The sequence below is a fragment of the Tupaia chinensis genome, unplaced genomic scaffold (assembly GCF_000334495.1).
Source record: "Tupaia chinensis unplaced genomic scaffold, TupChi_1.0 Scaffold000482_1, whole genome shotgun sequence".
Lineage (NCBI taxonomy): Eukaryota > Metazoa > Chordata > Mammalia > Scandentia > Tupaiidae > Tupaia > Tupaia belangeri.
This window is the reverse complement of record NW_006159994.1, coordinates 94,089-113,695: the sequence shown is the minus strand read 5'-3', so window position 1 is coordinate 113,695 and position 19,607 is coordinate 94,089. Positions and strand designations below refer to the sequence as shown.

The window sequence follows — 19,607 nt, the reverse complement described above, 5'->3', positions numbered from 1 at the left end:
CTTTCCCTCTCTCTTTCTCTTTCCTGTGAGCATGTGTGTCCTACAGCCAACTTAAAAATAATAATAATGATTTAAAAGTAAAATTAAATAAATAACTATTTAAAATAAAAAGGAAGGCCCCAACTTCTTATATTACAGTATATAGACTATGTTGTTGAATTCTGCTACTATTCGCAGAAGAAATCAGAACAATTGAGCTTCTCTTTTGTTGGAGGTAAGATGAGCATTTTCTTGGTAACCATAGGAGAAGTTCAACTGCTGGGGTTCTACAAAGTTGCCATCCCCAGATTTTTAACTTTCCATGAATGGTCTCAGCTGCATGTTTACCGCTTTTAATTTCTCCTTTGCCCGTGTCTTTCTCTAAGACTGTCTTAAGAAGCAGAGAATTGGGGCCATCAGGTGGCATGGTGGTTAAGGCACTGGACTCCCACATGGTCGACCACGGTTCAATTTTCAGACCTGGCAGCTTAAAAATTACACCGGGTGTGTGTATGCATGCATGTCCAAAACCCCAAGACCTTGGGCAGTCTGGAATTGAGACGGTGGGCTGTAGTTGGACATTCGAGAGTCTTAGTGTACAATTAGCACCTAGAGCGGTGAGATTCTCTGCTAGCGCTGAGTGAAGGGTTATAGAAGGAAGAAGAGGCTTAGGACTGAGCCTTGGGGACAATTAGAAGTTGAAGAAATGTGCTGGATCGTCAGCTTCCACTGGAGAACCGCCGGCATGCGTGTCAAAGCTTAAGAACTACATTTCCCAGAATCCTCTCTGCTCTCGCTTCCTGGTCAGAGCCGGCCAATAAAGTCCCGCGAGATGTGGAAGGCGGAAGTGAAGCGGAAGCCATTACTCTCGGGAGGCGACCGTAACACGACACATGGGCAAAAGAAGAGTCCGCGGTGGCTTCCTTGGACCCGTTGGGGACCCTCCGCTTCCCCGCGGCCGTCGGGACCTTCCGTATGAACGTCTCCTCTCCTCGGCAGCCGCTTCTGAGACCTCCGCTCCGCCCGATTGTACCCCCAAAAATGTAAGCCCCCCCTTTGCTCACTTAACCCTTTACCCCCCGGCGTTCCTGAGGACAGGAGAGGCCCACCAAGTGGGGAGGCTTTGGGGGTGCAAGGGTCGAGGACTAGGAAGCCAGGCAGCCAGACGAGGAGTGCGTTTACACCCTGCGATCAGCGATATGCAAGGCTGATGACGCTGGGACCGAAAGGCCACCACTGCGTTTAGTGACAGGCAAGACATCTGGTCGTAGAAAGCCCCGAGTCCTTCTGGTGGGGGCGGAAATGCCTGTGCGAAGTGAGTTGGGGAGATCTGGGGGGGACGGATGGGGCAGGAACTGGAGACAGCAAGGATAAACCACCTTTCTGTGCTCTGTAGTCAGTTTTGTGTGATGCTGACAGAGGCATAGTGGTTTTTGTTGTTAGCATTTAACTTGAGTACTTCTTAAACGTTTTTTCAGTACTTTTCACTTGCGTGCGTTTATTTCATTTAATTGTCTTGTGTACATAGCCTGTAAGTAGATTTAAAATCCAGTTCAACAGCCTGTTACTTGAGAGGTAATCCATTAATAATGATTATGATTACTGATATTTTGCATCGAATTTTATAATCTTGTGTCATTTCCTTTCAGATAGTTTTAAATTGGAAAATAGGCCATACATGCAAAAACAGAAGAATTATATTATTTTTCTCTCTCACTTATTCTCTTTGTCTTACATACACACACACTTACACACACACACTTACACACATAGTGAAAAGGACAACGATAAAGCGAATCCAGAAGCCAGATCAAAAGATTATTAGACCTCAGGAATATGTGCCTCCTCTAAACAGTACTGTCTTGTTCCTAATAATTTTCTTTTACTGCTTATCTATGTTTTCGGTATTTATTTGTAAGTGGACTCGCTTTTTTATTTTTTGCTATAGGTGCACTCGCCCATAAGACAGAGAGACAGGATACAAGAAATCAGCCTGCAGAGGGGGATGGCCAGGATGCATTCCCTTCTCCATTCTCCTCTCAGGATCTTGGGCACACACCCACACACCCACCATGAGTTTTAAGCTGCCAGGTCTAGGACTTGAACCACAGTCAACTCCATAGGAGTCCAGTAATGTAACCATCTACTGGTCCCTGGATTCACTCTTAATTATTTAAGGTACATGTCCCCAATGGGTCATAGTCATGCCACAATCCTTTTTCTTCCATTTCCCCATCCCCTCAGGACTTTAGACACATGTGCATGTGCACCCAGCATGCTGTTCAAGCTTCCAGGGCCAAAATTCAAACCCATAGTTGACAGTGTGGAATCTGGCTCCCTATGCACAGCATTTAACCACTGCACTAAGGGGCCAGACCTCTCCCCCACCCACAAACACACACACACACACCACTTTTTTTAACTCATTCTTCTGTTGATGGACACTTAGGTTGCTTCCGTATCCTGTTTGTTGTGAATTGAGGTGCAGAAATCTTTACCACACACTGATGTCCTTTCCTTTGCTTATATGCCTAGTAATGGGACTGCTGGGTCATATGGCACCTCTGTTTTTAGATTCTTGAGGAATCTCCCTAAGATTTTCCATATGACTGTAATAATTTGTTTTCCTGCCAATAGTATAAAACAGTGCCCCAATCACTTGTCCTCTCCAGCATTTTGTGTTTTGTTTTGTTTTGTTTTGTTTTGTGGTCTTTTTAGGTTTTTGCCATAGGGCCTATACACTCACTAGAAAGAGACAGAGAGAAGGAAAGTGAGAAATCAGCCCTTGGCGGATGGCCATGCCACAGTCCCTACTCCTGGATTTTGAGCATGCACACACAAGCACCTACTTTGATTTTCAAGCTGCCAGGTCTAGGATTCGAACTGTGATTAGCCATGTGGGAATCCAGTGCCTTAACTACCATGTCACCTAATGGCACCTATTTTTCACCTTAAAAAAAAAAAAAAAAAAAAAAAGATTGAAAAAAAAGATTTATTTATTTATTTAATTTCATTTATATTATTTTCTCCTTCTTCTTCTTCCTTCCTCTTCTTCTTCTCCTCCTTCCTTCTTCCTTCTTCCTTCTTCTTCTTCTTTTTTAATTTTACCAGAGAGAGAGAGAGAGAGAGAGAGAGAGAAGAAAACGAGGAAGCAAGTTGCCAGGTCTGGAACTTCAACTGTGGTCAGCCATGTGGGAATCCAGCACCTTTAACCACCATGCCAGCAGGTGGCATGGTGGTTAAAGGCACCTGTATTTTTCATCTTTTTTAGAATAGCTATTTTTCCCCCTTTTAGCATTTTTGCCCTAGGGCATGTGTGCTTGGCAGAAAGAAAGACAGTGGGAAGGAAAGTGAGAAATTCCCCCCTCCCCCACACGAATGGCCATGCCACAATCCATTCTCTATTTTCTGCCTGTGATTTTGAGCACACATGCACATGCGCCTAGTGCAGTTTTTCAGCCTCCAGGTCAAGGACTTGAACCACAATCTGCCATGTGGGAGTCCAGCACCTTAACTACCATGCCACCTGCTGGCTCTATGATAGCCATTCTAACCGGAGTGAGATAAATACTCATTGTGGTATTGGTTTGCATTTCACTTAGTAATCCTGAGCGTTTTTTCATATTTTTTGGCCTTCTTGTCTTTTGAGAACTGTTTGCTCAGATCACTGCCCATTTTTTAGTTAAGTTATTCATGTTTTTGTTTCTTTGTTTATTTATTTGTTTTTTTGTGTGTTGTGAGTTGTTTGAGTTTCTCATATATTCTGGTTGTTAATCCTTTGTCAGATGGACAATGTGAAAATATTTTCTCCCATTCTGTGAGTTGTTTCTTCACTCTATTCATTATTTCCTTTGCTATGCAGATGCTTTCTAGTTTGATATAGTCCCATTTGTTTATTTCTACTTTTGTTGCCTATGCTTTGAGGTGTTTTGTTTTTGTTTTTGCTGTTTGCTGTTACTTTTCCAAAAGTTACCCAAACTCTTAAGTCTGTTTCTACTCCTGTGGTAGCACTACTTGTGCTCATCTGATTGGCTCATTGTGGTTTTCAGGAAGACCCAACATCAGATGTTGCTTAACATACAACATGGGTCCCAACCGAAGGCAGTGCCATTCATCTTCATGGTAAAACTGACAGAGAAGAATTCAGTTACCATTACTGTATTGCTTCACCCATATTTTCATAAATTGTCTTTTGGGATGCTTTTTATTTTTTTAACTTACTTGCTGTTCTGATTTTGGTTATGGTTTGTCCCCCAAAGTTTTGTGTTTTGGAATTTGGTGTTCTAAGGTGGTAAAACCTAGTGAGAAGCAATTGGCTCCTGGTGGTTGATTGCATGGAGGCAAAAATCTCAAGAGTAAATTAATGATGTCTCATGAGACCTAGTGAGCTCCATATCTCATGAGAAGGGGTTATTTCTCCTGAGAGCTTGTTGCTATAAAAAAAGAGAGAGATACCTGCAGCTGCTCTCTCTACGCATACCCTCTATCCTTGGTGCTCTATCTTTGGTGCTTCTATCGGCCATGTGGTAGTCCTACACCTTTGAAGCCACCAGAATTTGATTTTTACTAATTAGCCTCTATTTATTTTCATTATAAATCACCCATATCGGGTTTTTCTATTACCCATATGAAAAAGGACTAAGACACACTTTTTTTTTTTTTTCATTTTTAAATTACAAGTGATTGGGGCTGGCAGGTGGCGTAGTGATGAAAGTGCTGGAATCCCATATGGCTGACCACAGTTCAAGTCCTGGATCTGACGGCTTACCTTCTCCCTTTCTCTCCTTCTTTCTGGTCAAATTTAAAAATGATAATAATAATTAAATAAAATAATTATTTTAAAAACTTCTTTTTAATTACATGTGATTTGTTTTCATATTTCTAGGAAGCAGGTGGTGCTGATATTTGGTAACTAACAGTTAACTAAAGCCTATGAAATCCACCAGCCTTACCTCCTATTTTTAAGTTAATAAACTATAAGATTGTGTTCTATCTCTATACATATATTTTGTATTTCTAGTCTAGTTTTTAATTTGGAAAAAAAAGTAATTCATCAATTTGGCAAGCAAGGTTTTTTCCTTAATGTCACCTAGAATCAGTAGACTTTCAAGGGACTTTCAATAAAACAGTAGAAGAATCTTAATGTAAAAAATTAAAACTCAACCGAGCAATAGGGCCAACCAGTGGCATGGTGGTTGAGGCAGCTTGATCTCACATGGCTGACTGCACAGTTCAAGTCCCAGACCCAGAGACTTTAAAAACATTCTAGGTGCATGTGTATGCATGCCCAGAATCCTAGGAAGAGAATGGAGGAGAAGGAATTACCTTCTCTAATGTGGCCATGCCCCTGAGGGATGTTTTCTCAATTCTCTCTCTCTGTCCAGTGGGTACACATACTCTATAGCAAAATTTTTAAAGAGAAGACTAAAATCAGCCTCATCTTCCAGATAGTGATTCAGAAATCTGCTCACTAGGTAAAACTTCCTACACAGCTTTCTTCTCACATTAACTCTCCCACTCTAGAGATATTCCTGGCCATACATACCTCTCTACCCTGTTGCTCCCTAACCTCCTCTTCTCATTGCCCAACTGATCCCAATCTCAGTGGCTACAAGAAACACACCAGGCATGTGTGCATGCATGCCCCAAATCCTGATAGAATAGAAAAATGGAGGAAAAAGAAGGGATTGTGGCATGACCACACACCATTGGGGAATGCTTTCTCTCCTTTCTTTGCTTCTGTCTCTCTCTTTCTCTCATGAGCTCATACACCCTATGGCAATTTTAAAAATAAATAAATAAAGGTCTAGGATAATCCAGGACTTGGTAGTCAAAAGAGGAGAGTCCAAAAAGCAAAACTCAGAATTGTCCTCAGTGAGCAAGTGAGCCAGCCAGCCTCTCATTACTGGTGCTCTTTCCTTGACTACAGATGCCTGTTTGGAGAGTCCCATGAAAACAAGGGAGTAGCTTCCTGGTCCTCCCAGTTCTTTGTTGAGGCAAATTGACCATCATTCTCACAGGATGGCAGCACTCGGTCTGTCTCCCACATTTGGTAAGTCCCTGGATCCATGTACACCCTCAGAAATCGGGCCTATATGGCCTCGACCACTTCCTGAGAAAGGAAAGTACAGCCATAGGGAGGGCTGCTTCTGGAGAGTAAGTGAGCTGAAAAGTGGTGGGCACAGCCCCAGGAGCCACTCAAGTATCTGAGTCTGCTTCAGGATCTTTGTGAGTTTGGGAAAGGGAGAGCATGTGTGTGGTTGGTATGTGAAGGGACACAGGTGGTAAATGACCCTGCATTATCCCATATGTCATTTCAATAAATTTGAGCAAGGTGGTGTTCTACCACTTAGAACTATAATTTCTTTACTGAAGCTGGGGATATGTATCATTTCTCATGGGTATATAGGCCCACCACTTTCTTTTCTGGTTTTGAGTGGAGCAGGGCTGATCTGGCTTGTTATAAAACATGGTGCGCATGCATGTGAGCGCGTGAGCAAGAAAGACATGGGGATGTGGACATTCAGAGTGTGAAGCAATTCCCTGGTTTGCAAATGTGATGTAGGGTGGTTTTTGATTCTCATAGATTCTCTTTTCTCCTCTAGCTGTGTCTACCCAAGACCCTGCCTGTCTCCAGGAGTCAGAATTATCTCTCCCGTCAAAAGACCATTCCTGTACCCAGACTTTGGATCTGTTTGCTTGTCATGTTCTAAAGCCTCAGACACCAACCATTGTTGGCTCCCAGGTACACCAAGATTTCAGGGCCCTTGAAGGTAGGAGAGGCACTTTTAGAAGGCCCTACCATCACTTGTTGGAATTCTTTCAGAGATCTTCATCCAGGCTGATAAGTATTTGGTCAGGACCCAAGAGAGAAAGTCAGGGAATATTGAGGGGCTGTCTTTGTGTTGAGGGTTAGGGGTAATGATTTATGGAGCACATGGCTGGTCATGCTTACAGAGTACCCAACCCCAGAGAGCGGAAATAAAAAAAATTCGCACACCAGGCTAGATGCAGTGATAAAGATTGGTTTCTTGTAAAGAGTTGGATTTAAAGTGATGAGATGAGACCAGATCTCCTAGGAAGAGAGGCTACCTGAGGACTGGATTCTAGAGTAAAAGTTGAGATTTTTAATACACCATCTGGAAATCCTAAATTGGGCCTTTCATGCCCAATCTCCAGGCCCAGCTATCTTTATTTTATTTTATTTTATTTTATTTTTTTAATTTGTCAGAAGACACATGTGCTTGCCAGGCAGAGACAGAAGAGAGGGAGGAGGAGGTAGGGAAGGCGAGAAAGCACCCTCACCATGGAGAACGATCACACCACAATCCCTTCTCTTCCACCTTATCCTCCTTTTGGGATTTTGGGCATGTGCCTATACATACCACGCGTGTTTCTCAGGCTGCCAATCCCAAGACTCTAACTGCATGGTTGTCCATGTGGGATCCAGCTGCCTTAACTGCCAGGCCTCGGACTGGCCCAGGCGTGGTCATCTTTCTGTGAGTACGGATAGGCTGGTTTCCCACTGAGCCCAAATGCATGTCCTGTTTCAGGAGTCAGTGACTTTCCAGGACATTGCTGTGGACTTCACTGACAAGGAGTGGCCCTTGCTGGATTCCTCGCAGAGGAAACTGTACAAGGATGTGATGCTGGAGAACTACAGCAACCTGACTTCATTAGGTAGGGCTGGCAGCATCTCCGTTTATTCCTTCCCACGTCAGATGTTCGAAGTGTTTGCTGTGACCCAGGAACTATGTGCAGTTTGAAACCTGACTGTGAATGAGCAGACCTGGTACCCACCTGCATGGCGTCTCCCATGGGTCTGAGACCTTTCCATCACATTAACCATGGCAGTTCTCAACTGTGTGTGTGTGTGTCTGAACTCTGGTGTAGGTTTTCTTTTCTCTCTCTCTCTCTTTTTTTTTGGAGAGGTTTTCACTATAGGGCACGTGCGCTCGCCAGACAGAGAGAGACAGAAAGCGAGAAATCACCCTTCAGGGGGGGTGGCCACGCCGCAATCCCTTCTCCTCCATTCTCCTCTCAGGATCTTGAGCACGCACGCACACGTGCCCGGAGTGAGTTTTAAGTCACCCGGTCCAAGACTTGACCCACGGTCGACTACGTGGGAGTCCAGCGACATATAGCCATTACGCTAACTGCTGGTTCCCAACTCTGGTGTAGGTTTTCAAGATGAGCCATCCTCATTCTTTTGGAGAGTAAACGTGTGGGTATTTGTGGCTTCTTTGTTTCTTTTTTTTTCTTCTTTTTTTTTTTTTTTTTCGGTTTTTGCCTTATGGTACATATACTTGCCAGAGACAGAGACTGTGAAAAGGAAAGTGAGAAATCACTCCCCAGCAGGGGGCAGCCACATCACAGTCCCTCCATTCTCCTCCTGGGATTTTGGGCACACATGCATACACACCAGATGTGATTTTCAACCCTCTAGGTCTGGGACTTGAACCATAGTCAGCAAGTCCAGCAATGTAACCACTACACCATCTGCTGGTCACGTCTTTCTTTTTTCATTTTTTTTTTAAGCTACTTCTTCCTTGACAGAGAACAAGAGACAGAGAGACAGGGACTCCCAATGGGATCTTCACACAATGAGCCACCCCCAGCCTCAGCCAGCACAGATCTTGGCTACCCGCTATGCTCAGGGAGGCTTTGGAACTCAAACTTCGAACCTCCCCATGTGGGTCCAGCATCACAGAGCATTGTATGACCTCTGTGCCACTGTCTGACCCCTGTGGCTTTGTTCTTTATGAAAGGCTTTTTCTTAGAAATGTGGCACCATCATTTTGTGTCCTCAATGTGTGCCTCCTTTCCTCATGAGCAGGGTATCAGGTTGGCAAGCCCAGCCTCATCTCACACCTGGAACAAGAGGAGGAGCTAAGGACGGAGGAGAGGGGGGTTCACCGAGGCCCCTGTACAGGTGAGTGAGCACCACACAAACTTTTGAAGTTTGCACTTTCGACTGAATGTCAGCGTTATTCAAAGATTGGGGTGGAACAGGAGGTACATGAGGAAACAATCATCCAGAGAAATTGGAAAATATGAGGGAACTTCACATTTAAAAAGTTCATGAAAAAATAGAATTAAAGTACACACATTTATTTTGGTGCAAAATTTTTAAAAAATCTATGCACAATATTTTCATAATATGCATTCTCCATGATCATTTTGAAGATTCCCTTGCCATCCCCACCCCCTAGTACTGCCCATCCATTCTCTCCCAAGTTCTTCCATCTCCATATCTCTTTTTTTTTTTTTTTAATTCAGTGTCTCTCTTTTTGTTTTGTTTTCGTTTTAGTTTCTGCTATAGGACACAAGCACTCACTGGAGAGAGACAGAGAAAGAGAAAGCGAGAAATCACTACCCAGAGGAATGATCGTGCCACACTCCCTTTTCTATTCTCCTCGGTATTTTCAGCATGCATACACATGTGCTGGCATGTTTTCCATGCCACCAGATCTGAGACTCAAACTGCAGACAGCCATGTGGGATCCAGTCACCTTAACCTACCATGGCACCTGCTGTCCCTGAATTTGATGTCTTTATGTGGGCTTGTTGTCCCATTCATTTGTATTTGACATTCCCAGTTACACCCTCCTGTCTTTATTAATGTCAGCCTGAACTTTCTTATCTCTTGGAGGGCACATGTTCTCCCCAGGGGGAGAGAGAGAGAGAGATAGAGAGAGAGAGAGAGAAGGCATCTCCCAGCCAGGCTTGGTCACCCCACCATCCCTCCTCTGTTTCACCATCCTGTCAGGATTTTTTTTTTTTTCCTAAAGGTTTTTGCTATAGGGTGCATGTATTATTCTCCAGAAAGAGACAGGAAGCAAGAAATCACACACACACACACACACACACCCGGGGGGATGGCCATGACGCAATCCATTCTCCTCTTGGGATCTTGGGCACGCACGCTCACATGCCCGGCATGAGTTTAAGCTGCCTGGTCTAGGACTGAAACCAATGTCAACTACATGGGAGTCCAGTGATGTAACCATTATGCCATCTGTTGGCCCCATCCTGTCAGGTTTTTGAGCACATGCACCCAGTTTATTTATCATGGTACAAGGGCCAGGATTCAGGCCGCACAGTCAGCCACATGGTATCCAACTTCCTTAACCATTAAGTGACAGGGCTGACCCAGTCTAAATTGACCTAAATTTTTACCTGTCATTGCCATATATCTCAGTCAGCCAGATTTTTAACAATTGTTGCTCACTTGCGAGTTCTTCCCTTTGACATCACCTTTCCTGTGTAGGGTTAGTATTTGTAAAAAATATCTACCTGTTTGTCACCATCATCCCATCATTTTCTTTTGCCAGCTAATTCATATTTTTCCAATTTGTTTCAGATTGGGAGACTCCATCTAAAACGAAGTGGTCGATTCTTATGGAAGATATTTTTGGGAAGGAAACATCCAGTGGTGTGACAATGGTAATATTTCCTTGGGATAATTCTGGATCTTCTGTATTAGAGGCAATGGAGGCAGGCTGAGTTTGAAAAACAGCTCAAGTGAAGAGGACTTTTGGCATTTCACAAGAGAAAACTGATAGAGATACCGAGTATTACTAACCTGGGGAGACCCTGAACCTGGCCTCAGACTTCTTCACTCAGCCTCTGATGAATAAATATTTCCATAACTGTGTCTCAGATGTTTAGTATTGAGACTCAACTGAGTTTTTGTTTTGCTTTCCAGTAGGATTAGAAAGAAATTCTTATTTCTGACTGTAACTTTTTAAAAATTAAATTCAGTTTTATTTTTTAATTATTAGAGGGTAATGTACTCCCCAGAGACAGACAGGGAGAGGGAGAAAGTATCCCCACCATAGGATGTCATGCCACAATCCCTTCTCCTTTTTTCTATCCTGTTGGCATTTAGGGCATACACACATATGGCACTGAGTGCTTTTCAAGCTGCTAGGCCTGGACTGGACCTGTAGTCAGCCATGTGGGATCCAGCTTCCTAACTACTAGGCCACAGGGCTGGCCCTGTTTTCAGTTTTTTAAAAGTTAATTCATTTATTTCTTCCATGAATGACAGAGACATTACCTCCAACAGAGTTCTGACACCATGATCTATTCCCAGCCACAGCCAGTGAGATTGTGGCTGCATAGTGCCTGGCTTACCCAGGGAAATCTCTAGACACAGGCCTGAACCTTCCTGTGTTGCTTAGCCTCACAGTGTCATTACCACTCTTCTGTTCCTAAATTCAGTTTTTAAACAGTGAACAACTTTGTATGCAAAAAAAAAAAAAAAGGTTTATGAAAGTAACACTGACCGAGTCTTATGACATAGCATTCACCGGTTCTCTTTGATGGAGCCCATGTAGGGCAAGAACAGTACATTTACTTGGCAAGTTATAACATCTTTAGTACTAAAGATGCACTTCTATTCATATCAATTCATGTGGGGATGATTTTTTTTTTTTTTGAGTGGTTTTCGCTATAGGGCGTGTGCGCTCGCCAGACAGAGAGAGACATAGAGACAGAAATTGAGAAATCACCCCCCAGGGGGGATGGTCACGCCGCAATCCCTTCTCCTCCATTCTCCTCTTGGGATCTTGGGCATGCACACACATGCGCCCAGCGTGAGTTCTAAGCCACCGGATCTGGGATGCAAACTGTGGTCGACTATGTGGGAATCCAGTGACATAGCCATTATGCTAACTGCTGGTTCCCATGTGGGGGTGATTCTTAGGGACATGGTAAATCTGAAAAACGCATTAGTCAGTGCTCATCTCTTAACCCACAGGACAGAGCTCGTCATGGCGAGAAACCCACTGAATACTCCCACTTGTTTGAAGTCTTCAGCATGGGCACTCACCTTACTCAGCCAATGGGACGGCACACTGGCAAGAGGCCCTACCACCGCCGAGACTATGGCGTGGCTTTCAAAAGCAAGCCACATCTCACTCAGCATGTGAGCATGTACGATGGGCGGAAGATGCATGAGTGTCACCAGTGCCAGAAAGCCTTCACCACAAGCGCATCACTCACACGGCACCGGAGGATACACACTGGGGAGAAACCCTATGAATGCAATGACTGCGGGAAGGCCTTCAACGACCCCTCAGCCCTCCGGAGTCACGCGAGAACCCACCTCAAAGAGAAGCCGTTTGACTGCAGTCAGTGTGGAAACGCATTCCGGACCCTCTCTGCCCTGAAGATCCACATGAGGGTCCACACTGGCGAGAGACCTTACAAGTGCGATCAGTGTGGGAAAGCCTACGGTCGGAGCTGCCACCTCATCGCACACAAGCGAACGCATACTGGAGAGAGGCCCTACGAATGTCACGACTGTGGGAAAGCTTTCCAGCACCCCTCACACCTCAAAGAGCATGTCCGGAATCACACTGGGGAGAAACCCTACGAATGCACACAATGTGGGAAAGCCTTCCGGTGGAAGTCAAACTTTAACTTGCATAAGAAGAACCATATGGTGGAGAAAACCTATGAATGTAAAGAATGTGGGAAATCCTTTGGTGACCTCTTATCACGAAGGAAACACATGAGAATTCATATTGTCAAGAAACCTGTCGAATGTCGCCAGTGTGGGAAAGCCTTCAGAAACCAGTCCATCCTTAAGACGCACATGAATTCTCACACTGGAGAGAAACCTTATGGGTGTGATCTCTGTGGGAAAGCTTTCAGCGCGAGTTCAAACCTAACCGCACACAGGAAAATACACACTCAAGAGAGACGCTATGAATGCGCAGCCTGTGGGAAGGTCTTTGGTGATTATCTATCTCGAAGGAGGCATATGAGCATTCATCTTGTAAAGAAGCGTGTTGAATGTAGGCAGTGTGGAAAAGCCTTCAGAAACCAGTCAACCCTGAAGACACACATGAGAAGTCACACAGGAGAAAAACCATACGAGTGCGATCACTGTGGGAAAGCCTTCAGCATAGGCTCTAACCTTAATGTGCACAGGAGAATACACACCGGGGAGAAACCCTATGAATGCCTTGCCTGTGGGAAAGCCTTCAGCGATCACTCATCCCTTAGGAGTCACATGAAAACTCACCGGGGAGAGAAGCTCTTTGTGTCATCAATATGGAAAAGGCTCCAGTGAGCTTGCTTTCTTTTAAGAGACATGTGAGTACTCAGATAGAAAGAAACTCACAGATATAAGGCAGGAAGGATGCCTTCACAAGCTCTCACCCTACTTGGCACAAAGAAATGCACATAACTTGGGAGAAATCCAATTTGTATAGTGATGAGAAGACTTGAAATGTTCTCACCATTCAGGAGCTTTGTGAGAACTCACATTGGGGGGAAAATGTACTTTTGTAATATGGAGTTGTCCTCAGCATCTATGCAACTCTTAACAAATATGAGAATTTAGGGAACAAACCCTAGCTTGATATTTAATGTCAAAATAATATTAGCACCTCCTCTCACTTTCTGGGCATGAGTAATAAGTGCACTAAGGAGAATCCCTGTCAATGCAGTGACCAGGGAAAATATTCTTGGTCTCATACCCTGTTCCTCATGAGAGAAATCACACCGAAGAGAAAAATCCATAAAGTGTAAGGACTGTGGAAAGTTTCTAACAGATCAGCAAACATTTTTCTTATGGCTTGCAAAGTAAGAATAGTTGTTATGTTTTTAAAGAGGAAGAATATATGACAGAAATCACAGGTGATCCATGAGGCCTGAAGTACTTGTTGCCTGCCTCTTTACAGAAAAAATGAGAACAACAATTCTCAACTGGGGTTGATTTTGCAGCCCAGAGGACATGTAACAATATTTGGTGACAGGTTTGATTTTCAGGACTGTGGGAAGGTGCTACCAGCATGTAGTGAGATGCTGCCAAATACCCACAATACACAGGAGACCTCCCACAACAGATAATTCCATGCCCCCAAAATGCCACTGTTGCTGAGGTTGAGAAGAATCTCCCTGCTATCCCTCAATGGCCTGCTGTATAATTTACCCTTAGTTTTTAATTAATCTTATGAGCACCTACAGTAGGAGAAATCTCTTTTTTAAATTTAAAATATAATCAGTGCACTTCTTTCAAGAAATGCATAAGCACTCCCACAGCTAATAATAGCTAGGTGGAAATGATTTTGGTCACAGCACTTGTGTATATGAGAAGGCTCATTGGGGAGAAAAGCCCCAGTGAGAGTGTTCCAGTAAATACGGGGTTGTATTTATTAGTTTCTCATCATGAAAACAGACCCTGTCTCAATTTTTAGTCTTTACTTTCAATGCTCTTCTAAATAACACTTTAGCCTCATCACAAAAGGTTGTATATAGTATTTTTACTATAGCTTCCTTCTTGATATGTCTTAACTTCCTTTGGAAAACTTGGCCAATGGCATATTTAGAATTATGTTCTGTACTGTGTAACATGTGGGTATTCTTTAGTACCTGTTACTGGTATCTAATTCAAGTGCATTGTGCTTGGAGCATGATAACTTCATCAGATGGATCTTTTGGTATGTTTGTGGCCTGCTTTTCAGCCAAGAGTGGCATAAACTTCTGGTTGCTTCCTCAGTATCCTCTCTTATCATCTTCTATGTCAAGACAATCCAGGTTCTACCCCATTAGGAACATGTACTATTTTTAAAACTCTTACAGGTTTTCTTGCAGCTAGTTTAATTTGTTTCCCATAATCCTGGCCATGGACATATAAGCAAATGTCACTGTGTGGACTTCTAAGAAAGCTCTAGAAAAAGGGTCATCCTTATCTGAGTGATTCTCTGCACATTTTGTATTTTGCTCTGCCCCTACTTCTCACCTTCTAAAAAGACCTACTACCTAGTGTTTAAAGATGCAGCTTGTGACCATAAGAATGCAAACCAGAGTCAAGAGAAGGTACTGCAGAGAAGCCCCATGATCCTGACCTCCTCTGTGGCTTCTTTGTCCATACCAACCCTAGATTTGTTATTTCTAGGCTTCCTATTACATGAGGAAAAATAAAACTAATTATTGGCTTATGTTGCAATGGATATTTTGTTTTTCTACTTATTTATTTGTGGGAAGAGAGTTCTGTACCCACTTGGATGTGATCTGGAACTCATATACTCAGTCATTGGTAAGTTTTTTTTCTTGTAGACATGGTCTTGCTGTGTTATGGTTAATCTACTTCAACCTCTCAGCTAAGACTACAGGCCTGTGCAACCATACCCAGTTGCTTTTTTTCCCCCCAAGATGGTCTCACTATGGTGCTCAGGCAAACCTCAAACTTATGACTCTCCTATGTCTGCCTCCTGGGTCACTGGGATGACAAGTACATTCCACCACATCCAGCTTTTTAGGTTGGACCAGGCATTGAACCCAAGTCTCCTATGTTGTCCCAGCCTGTGGAGCAGTGTCTTAAGTAGCACACACCACCATGGCTGGGCCAATAGATGAGTTTTTTTTTTATAACTGTTACCTAAAGGTGTGGTATAACCTGTATATTTTTAATTGGATATAGGTTTTTAAATTAATTAAAACTGGGCTTTTAAATTGTATTCTAAGTCTTGAATGTACTTAAACTTTTATTTATTGACTTGTTTATTAAAAGTATGCTCATCTTGGGAACCAGCAGTTAGCGTAATGGCTATGTCGCTGGACTCCCACATAGTCGACCACAGTTCGCGTCCCGGACCCGGTGGCTTGAAACTCACGCCGGGCACGTGTGTGTGCGTGCCCAAGATCCCGAGAGGACAATGGAGGAGAAGGGATTGTGGCGTGACCATCTCCCCTGGGGGGTGATTTCTCGCTTTCTGTCTGTCTGGCGAGCGCACGTGCCCTATAGCAAAAAAAAAAAAGTATGCTCATCTTTATAAACACCCAAGGAGGCATAATAGCATATTCGTTTTGCACATGGGGAATCTGAACAAAGAAAGTTCAAGTTAGTTGTATAAGGAAGTGGAAGTGTACACTATACTCTTTTGTCTGTCTTAATTTGCCTACTTACTTGCCATTGTTTTTAGTTACTTGAAGTTCCTTCACCTTAATATTTGAAAATATATTGGCTGGGTATAAAACTCTGAATTGATCACTTATTTTCTCTGAGCACTTTAAAGAAGTTATTTCTTTGTCTTTTGACTTCCTTTATTTCTGATTAGAAATTCGAACCATCCTTTACATTATTCCCCAGTTGTAATGTGTTTGTTTCACTGGCTTCTTTTGGAATTTTTACCTTTGAACTTTAGTGGTTTGAGTCATGTTAAGTAAAAATTATAGGAGGCCACTGTTTTGAATAAAGCTCCCCGCATTAGGCTTTAACAGAGTTCAACCAAAATGGAGTCATTCATGCTAAAATTCCACATTATCAGAATGGAACTAAGCTGTTTATCTGACCTTCTGGGAAAATCAGGAAAATAAGAGGTAACAGCCAAATTTCCTAAACAACCAGTTTCAACCTGGCATGATAATTAAATTCCCTCTGTCTTAATCTGACTCCCTATCCTCACTTTGGAAAGTAGCTAAAATTACCAGCCTGCTTCGCATTCTTAGTTGCTTTCTTTACCTCTTCTCTGTCAAACCAATCTCTTCTCAGCTCTTTGGAACACTTAATTCTGTTTTTACAGAAGGAAGCATTGCCTGATCCTAGAATCATAAAACCAGTTGAGATCTCTAAATTTGATGTAACTTTTGTCTTTTGACACCAAAAGACATTCTGTTGTCCTGGTGTATTTTCCTTTGCATTTATTCTATTAGGGATCATTGAGGGTCTTAGAATCTACAAGTCAGTTTGTTTTACAAAAGTATTTGGCCCTTTTTCATAATGATGTAATATACTTTTAAGTGTACAAATCAGTGGCATTAAGAACACTTACAATGTTGTGCCTTTTTTCTCATCATTCCAAACAGAAATTCCATTAAACTGTACTCCCCATTTCTCTGCCCTAGCCCATGGTAACCTCTGTTCTATTACTGTTCCCATGAATTTGTTATAGTGAAATCATAAAATATTAGTTCATTTGTGTCTGGCTTATTTCACAAAATTCATGTATTGAAGTTTTACCCATGTATTGGAAGGTTTTTGTTTGTGTTTTTTTTTTAAAGAGATTTGTTATGGGGCACATGCACTCACCAGAGAGATAGAAAGCGAGAAATCATCCCCCTCCCCACCAGGGGAGATGGCCATGCTGCAATCCCAACTCCAGTCTCCTCTTGGGATTTTGGGCACACATTCACATACACATAGCATGAGTTTTAAGCTGCTGGGTTCAGGGCTTGAACTATGGTCGATTATGTGTGTGATTATGAGTTCAGTGTGGGAGTCCAGTGGCGTAGCCATTATACCATCTGCTGGTCCCAGTTATTATTATTTTTTTTTTTGAGTGGTGGTTTTTCTTTATTTTTTTATTTTTTAATCTTTTTGAATGTTTATTTACATTTAGTCACCATAAATCTTTGCAGTGTACAAAACATGGGTTTTGTTCCCAGCACTAATGTAGTGCATATCAGTCAAGACATAGGCATTATCTCACACATTATCATCAGCAAATAACTTTTCATTGTATCAATTAAATGTATTTTGTTTATTTATTATCAGCATAATCTTGTTTATATTACATTGAATCACATATATCTTTACAGTGTGTTACATTTCTTTTTCCAGGAGGAATACCTTGCATATCAATCAAGGCAAAGACATTACTATCCACATCATCATCATCAAATAGCTTTTCATCACTTTTTCCAGATTATTATTATTCTCATTTTTATGCATTCAATTACTCTAGTTGTTTCTTTTTTAAGGCTGAAAAATGTTCTGTGTATATACAATAATCTTCCTTTATCCATAGTGTTGCTTTCTGCAGTTTCAGTTACTTGCTGTCAAGTACAGTCTGAAAATATTAAGTGGAAAATTCCAGAAATAAAGTTTGTAAGTTTTCAGCTATGTGCCATTCTGAGTAGCATGATGAAATCTCACGGTATCCCAGTCCACCCTACGGGGACGTGAATTGTCCCTTCGTCCACCAATCCTCACCCAGAGTTGAGAGCCCCTGGTGTTAGTTGAGCTGGATTTTTTTTTTTTGAGAGGTTTTTTTGCTTCAAACTCATGCCAGCCCTTGTGCATGCATGCCCAAGATCCTGAGAGAATAGAGGACCAGGGATTGTGGCATGGCCATCCCTACCCCAGAAGGGGAAGGGAGGTGATTTTTTGCTTTCTGCCTCTCTATTGAGTGAGCACACCCTATAGCAAAAATCTCTCTTAAAAAAAAGAAAAGAAAAGAAAAGAAATGGCATTTGTGAGGGCCAGCAAGTGGTGTGGCAGTTAATCACTGGACTCACATGGCCAACCATGGCTCAAGTCCCAGGCCTGGTGACTCACTCTCTCTCTATCTCTCTCTGTCTCTCTCATGAGTGCACATACTCCATAGCAAAATTTCAAATAATGATAATTCTTTTAAAAATTCTGGAACTGTTAAAAAAAAAGCCCCCAGGTGCCAACCGGTAATCCATAAGGCAACTGGACCCACATGGGAAAGATCCTGCATTTGTGTTCTGGGGACCCACTGAGTACATACCCTGACACAGCTGGCTGGGGCTGGGGGATGGGTTGTGATATGGGGACCCTGTTGGGAGTATCTGTCTGTCCCTCCTCACCCCCTACCAAAAGAAAGAAACCTTTTTTTTTTTTTTTTTTTGAGAAATTTTTTTTTTTTTTTTTGAGAGATTTTTGCTATAGGGCACAGGTGCTCACCAGAAAGACAGAGAGAAAGTGAAAAATCACCCCCCGGGGGGATGACCACACTGCAATCCCTTCTCCATTCTCCTCTTGGGATCTTGGGCATGCACACACACTTGGGATCCTGGTGCAAGAGAAAGAAACTTTTTGAAAAAGCTCCCAAACATATTTATAAAATCTTGAGTGGTGGGCCAGCAAAGTGGTGTGGAGGCTAAGGCACTGGACTCCCAAATGGCTGACCACGTATCTAGTCCCAACCTTGTGGCTTAAAAATCACACCAGGCTCATGTGCGAGTATGCCAAAAATCCCAGGAGCAGAATAGAAGAGAAGGGTGGCAGGGTGGCCATCGCCCCTAGAGGAGAGTAATAATGTCTCACTTTTCCTTCTCACTATCAGAGTGTCACCAGCAAGTGCCCATGCTCTTTGGCTGAAAAATAACAATAAACAGTTATCTCGACCTAACATTTGTGATAACATTTTATAATAGTCGTCTCTACCTCATCAAGAAGATTGCAGTTTTGAGCACATTACATAACCTTCCCCACACCCTGAGAGTCGTTCGCCTTCTGCAGAAGGGACATGGAGTCAGTTCACCAGCTGGAAACGGGGACCAGTTAGCCAGTGCTTAAGCTAAGTCAGTCTTCCTTTCACCCTCTCTTGGCTCCTTTCATGCCTGCACCAGCTAATGGGTCAATTGGTTCAGAGTGCATGGCCACAGAGCTTCCCTCTTCTGCTCGTGCCTCTATGCAGGCCTTTCTATGTGTGCTCTGGGCAGTTTCATGTCCCTGAGCAAATACACAGAACGTTTAGCAGGTCTTGGTTAAAAGTTCTCCCCCTCATTAGTGAAGAAATAATGATCACTGACTGCCTCTTATTAGATTTGGAAAAAAAGAAATGTGTCCCTTGGAGGCTGAGTCTGAGGGGATTAGAGTGCCTTCTCTCAGCATTGAATAAAGCAGGGCCATTTCTTTAACT

General features: G+C 42.9%; 2 protein-coding genes across 2 annotated transcripts in view; both read left to right on the top strand.

Moving 5' to 3' along the window:
* The first annotated feature begins 819 nt into the window (after positions 1–819).
* Positions 820–14,948, top strand: ZNF317 (zinc finger protein 317). Its single transcript, XM_006156144.2, has 7 exons — positions 820–1,022; positions 5,909–6,031; positions 6,585–6,724; positions 7,533–7,659; positions 8,816–8,911; positions 10,343–10,425; positions 11,744–14,948. Exons 2-7 carry the CDS (start codon positions 6,001–6,003, stop codon positions 13,061–13,063), a joined length of 1,797 nt encoding a protein of 598 aa, XP_006156206.1. The 5' UTR covers positions 820–1,022; positions 5,909–6,000; the 3' UTR covers positions 13,064–14,948.
* LOC102475828 (olfactory receptor 7D2) overlaps positions 10,371–19,607 on the top strand; it is a 16,671-nt gene continuing 7,434 nt past the window's right edge. The window contains exon 1 of the mRNA XM_014590764.2: positions 10,371–10,425. The gene's annotated coding sequence lies outside the window, so the exon portion shown is untranslated. The remainder of the gene's footprint in view (positions 10,426–19,607) is intronic.

Excerpts from the sequence above, each read along its gene's own strand:
- ZNF317 (XM_006156144.2), top strand. The coding sequence starts at position 6,001 with ATGGCAGCACTCGGTCTGTCTCCCACATTTG. Across the intron at positions 7,660-8,815 it reads CAGCAACCTGACTTCATTAG|GGTATCAGGTTGGCAAGCCC; the intron begins GTAGGGCTGGCA and ends CCTCATGAGCAG. Across the intron at positions 10,426-11,743 it reads CATCCAGTGGTGTGACAATG|GACAGAGCTCGTCATGGCGA; the intron begins GTAATATTTCCT and ends CTTAACCCACAG.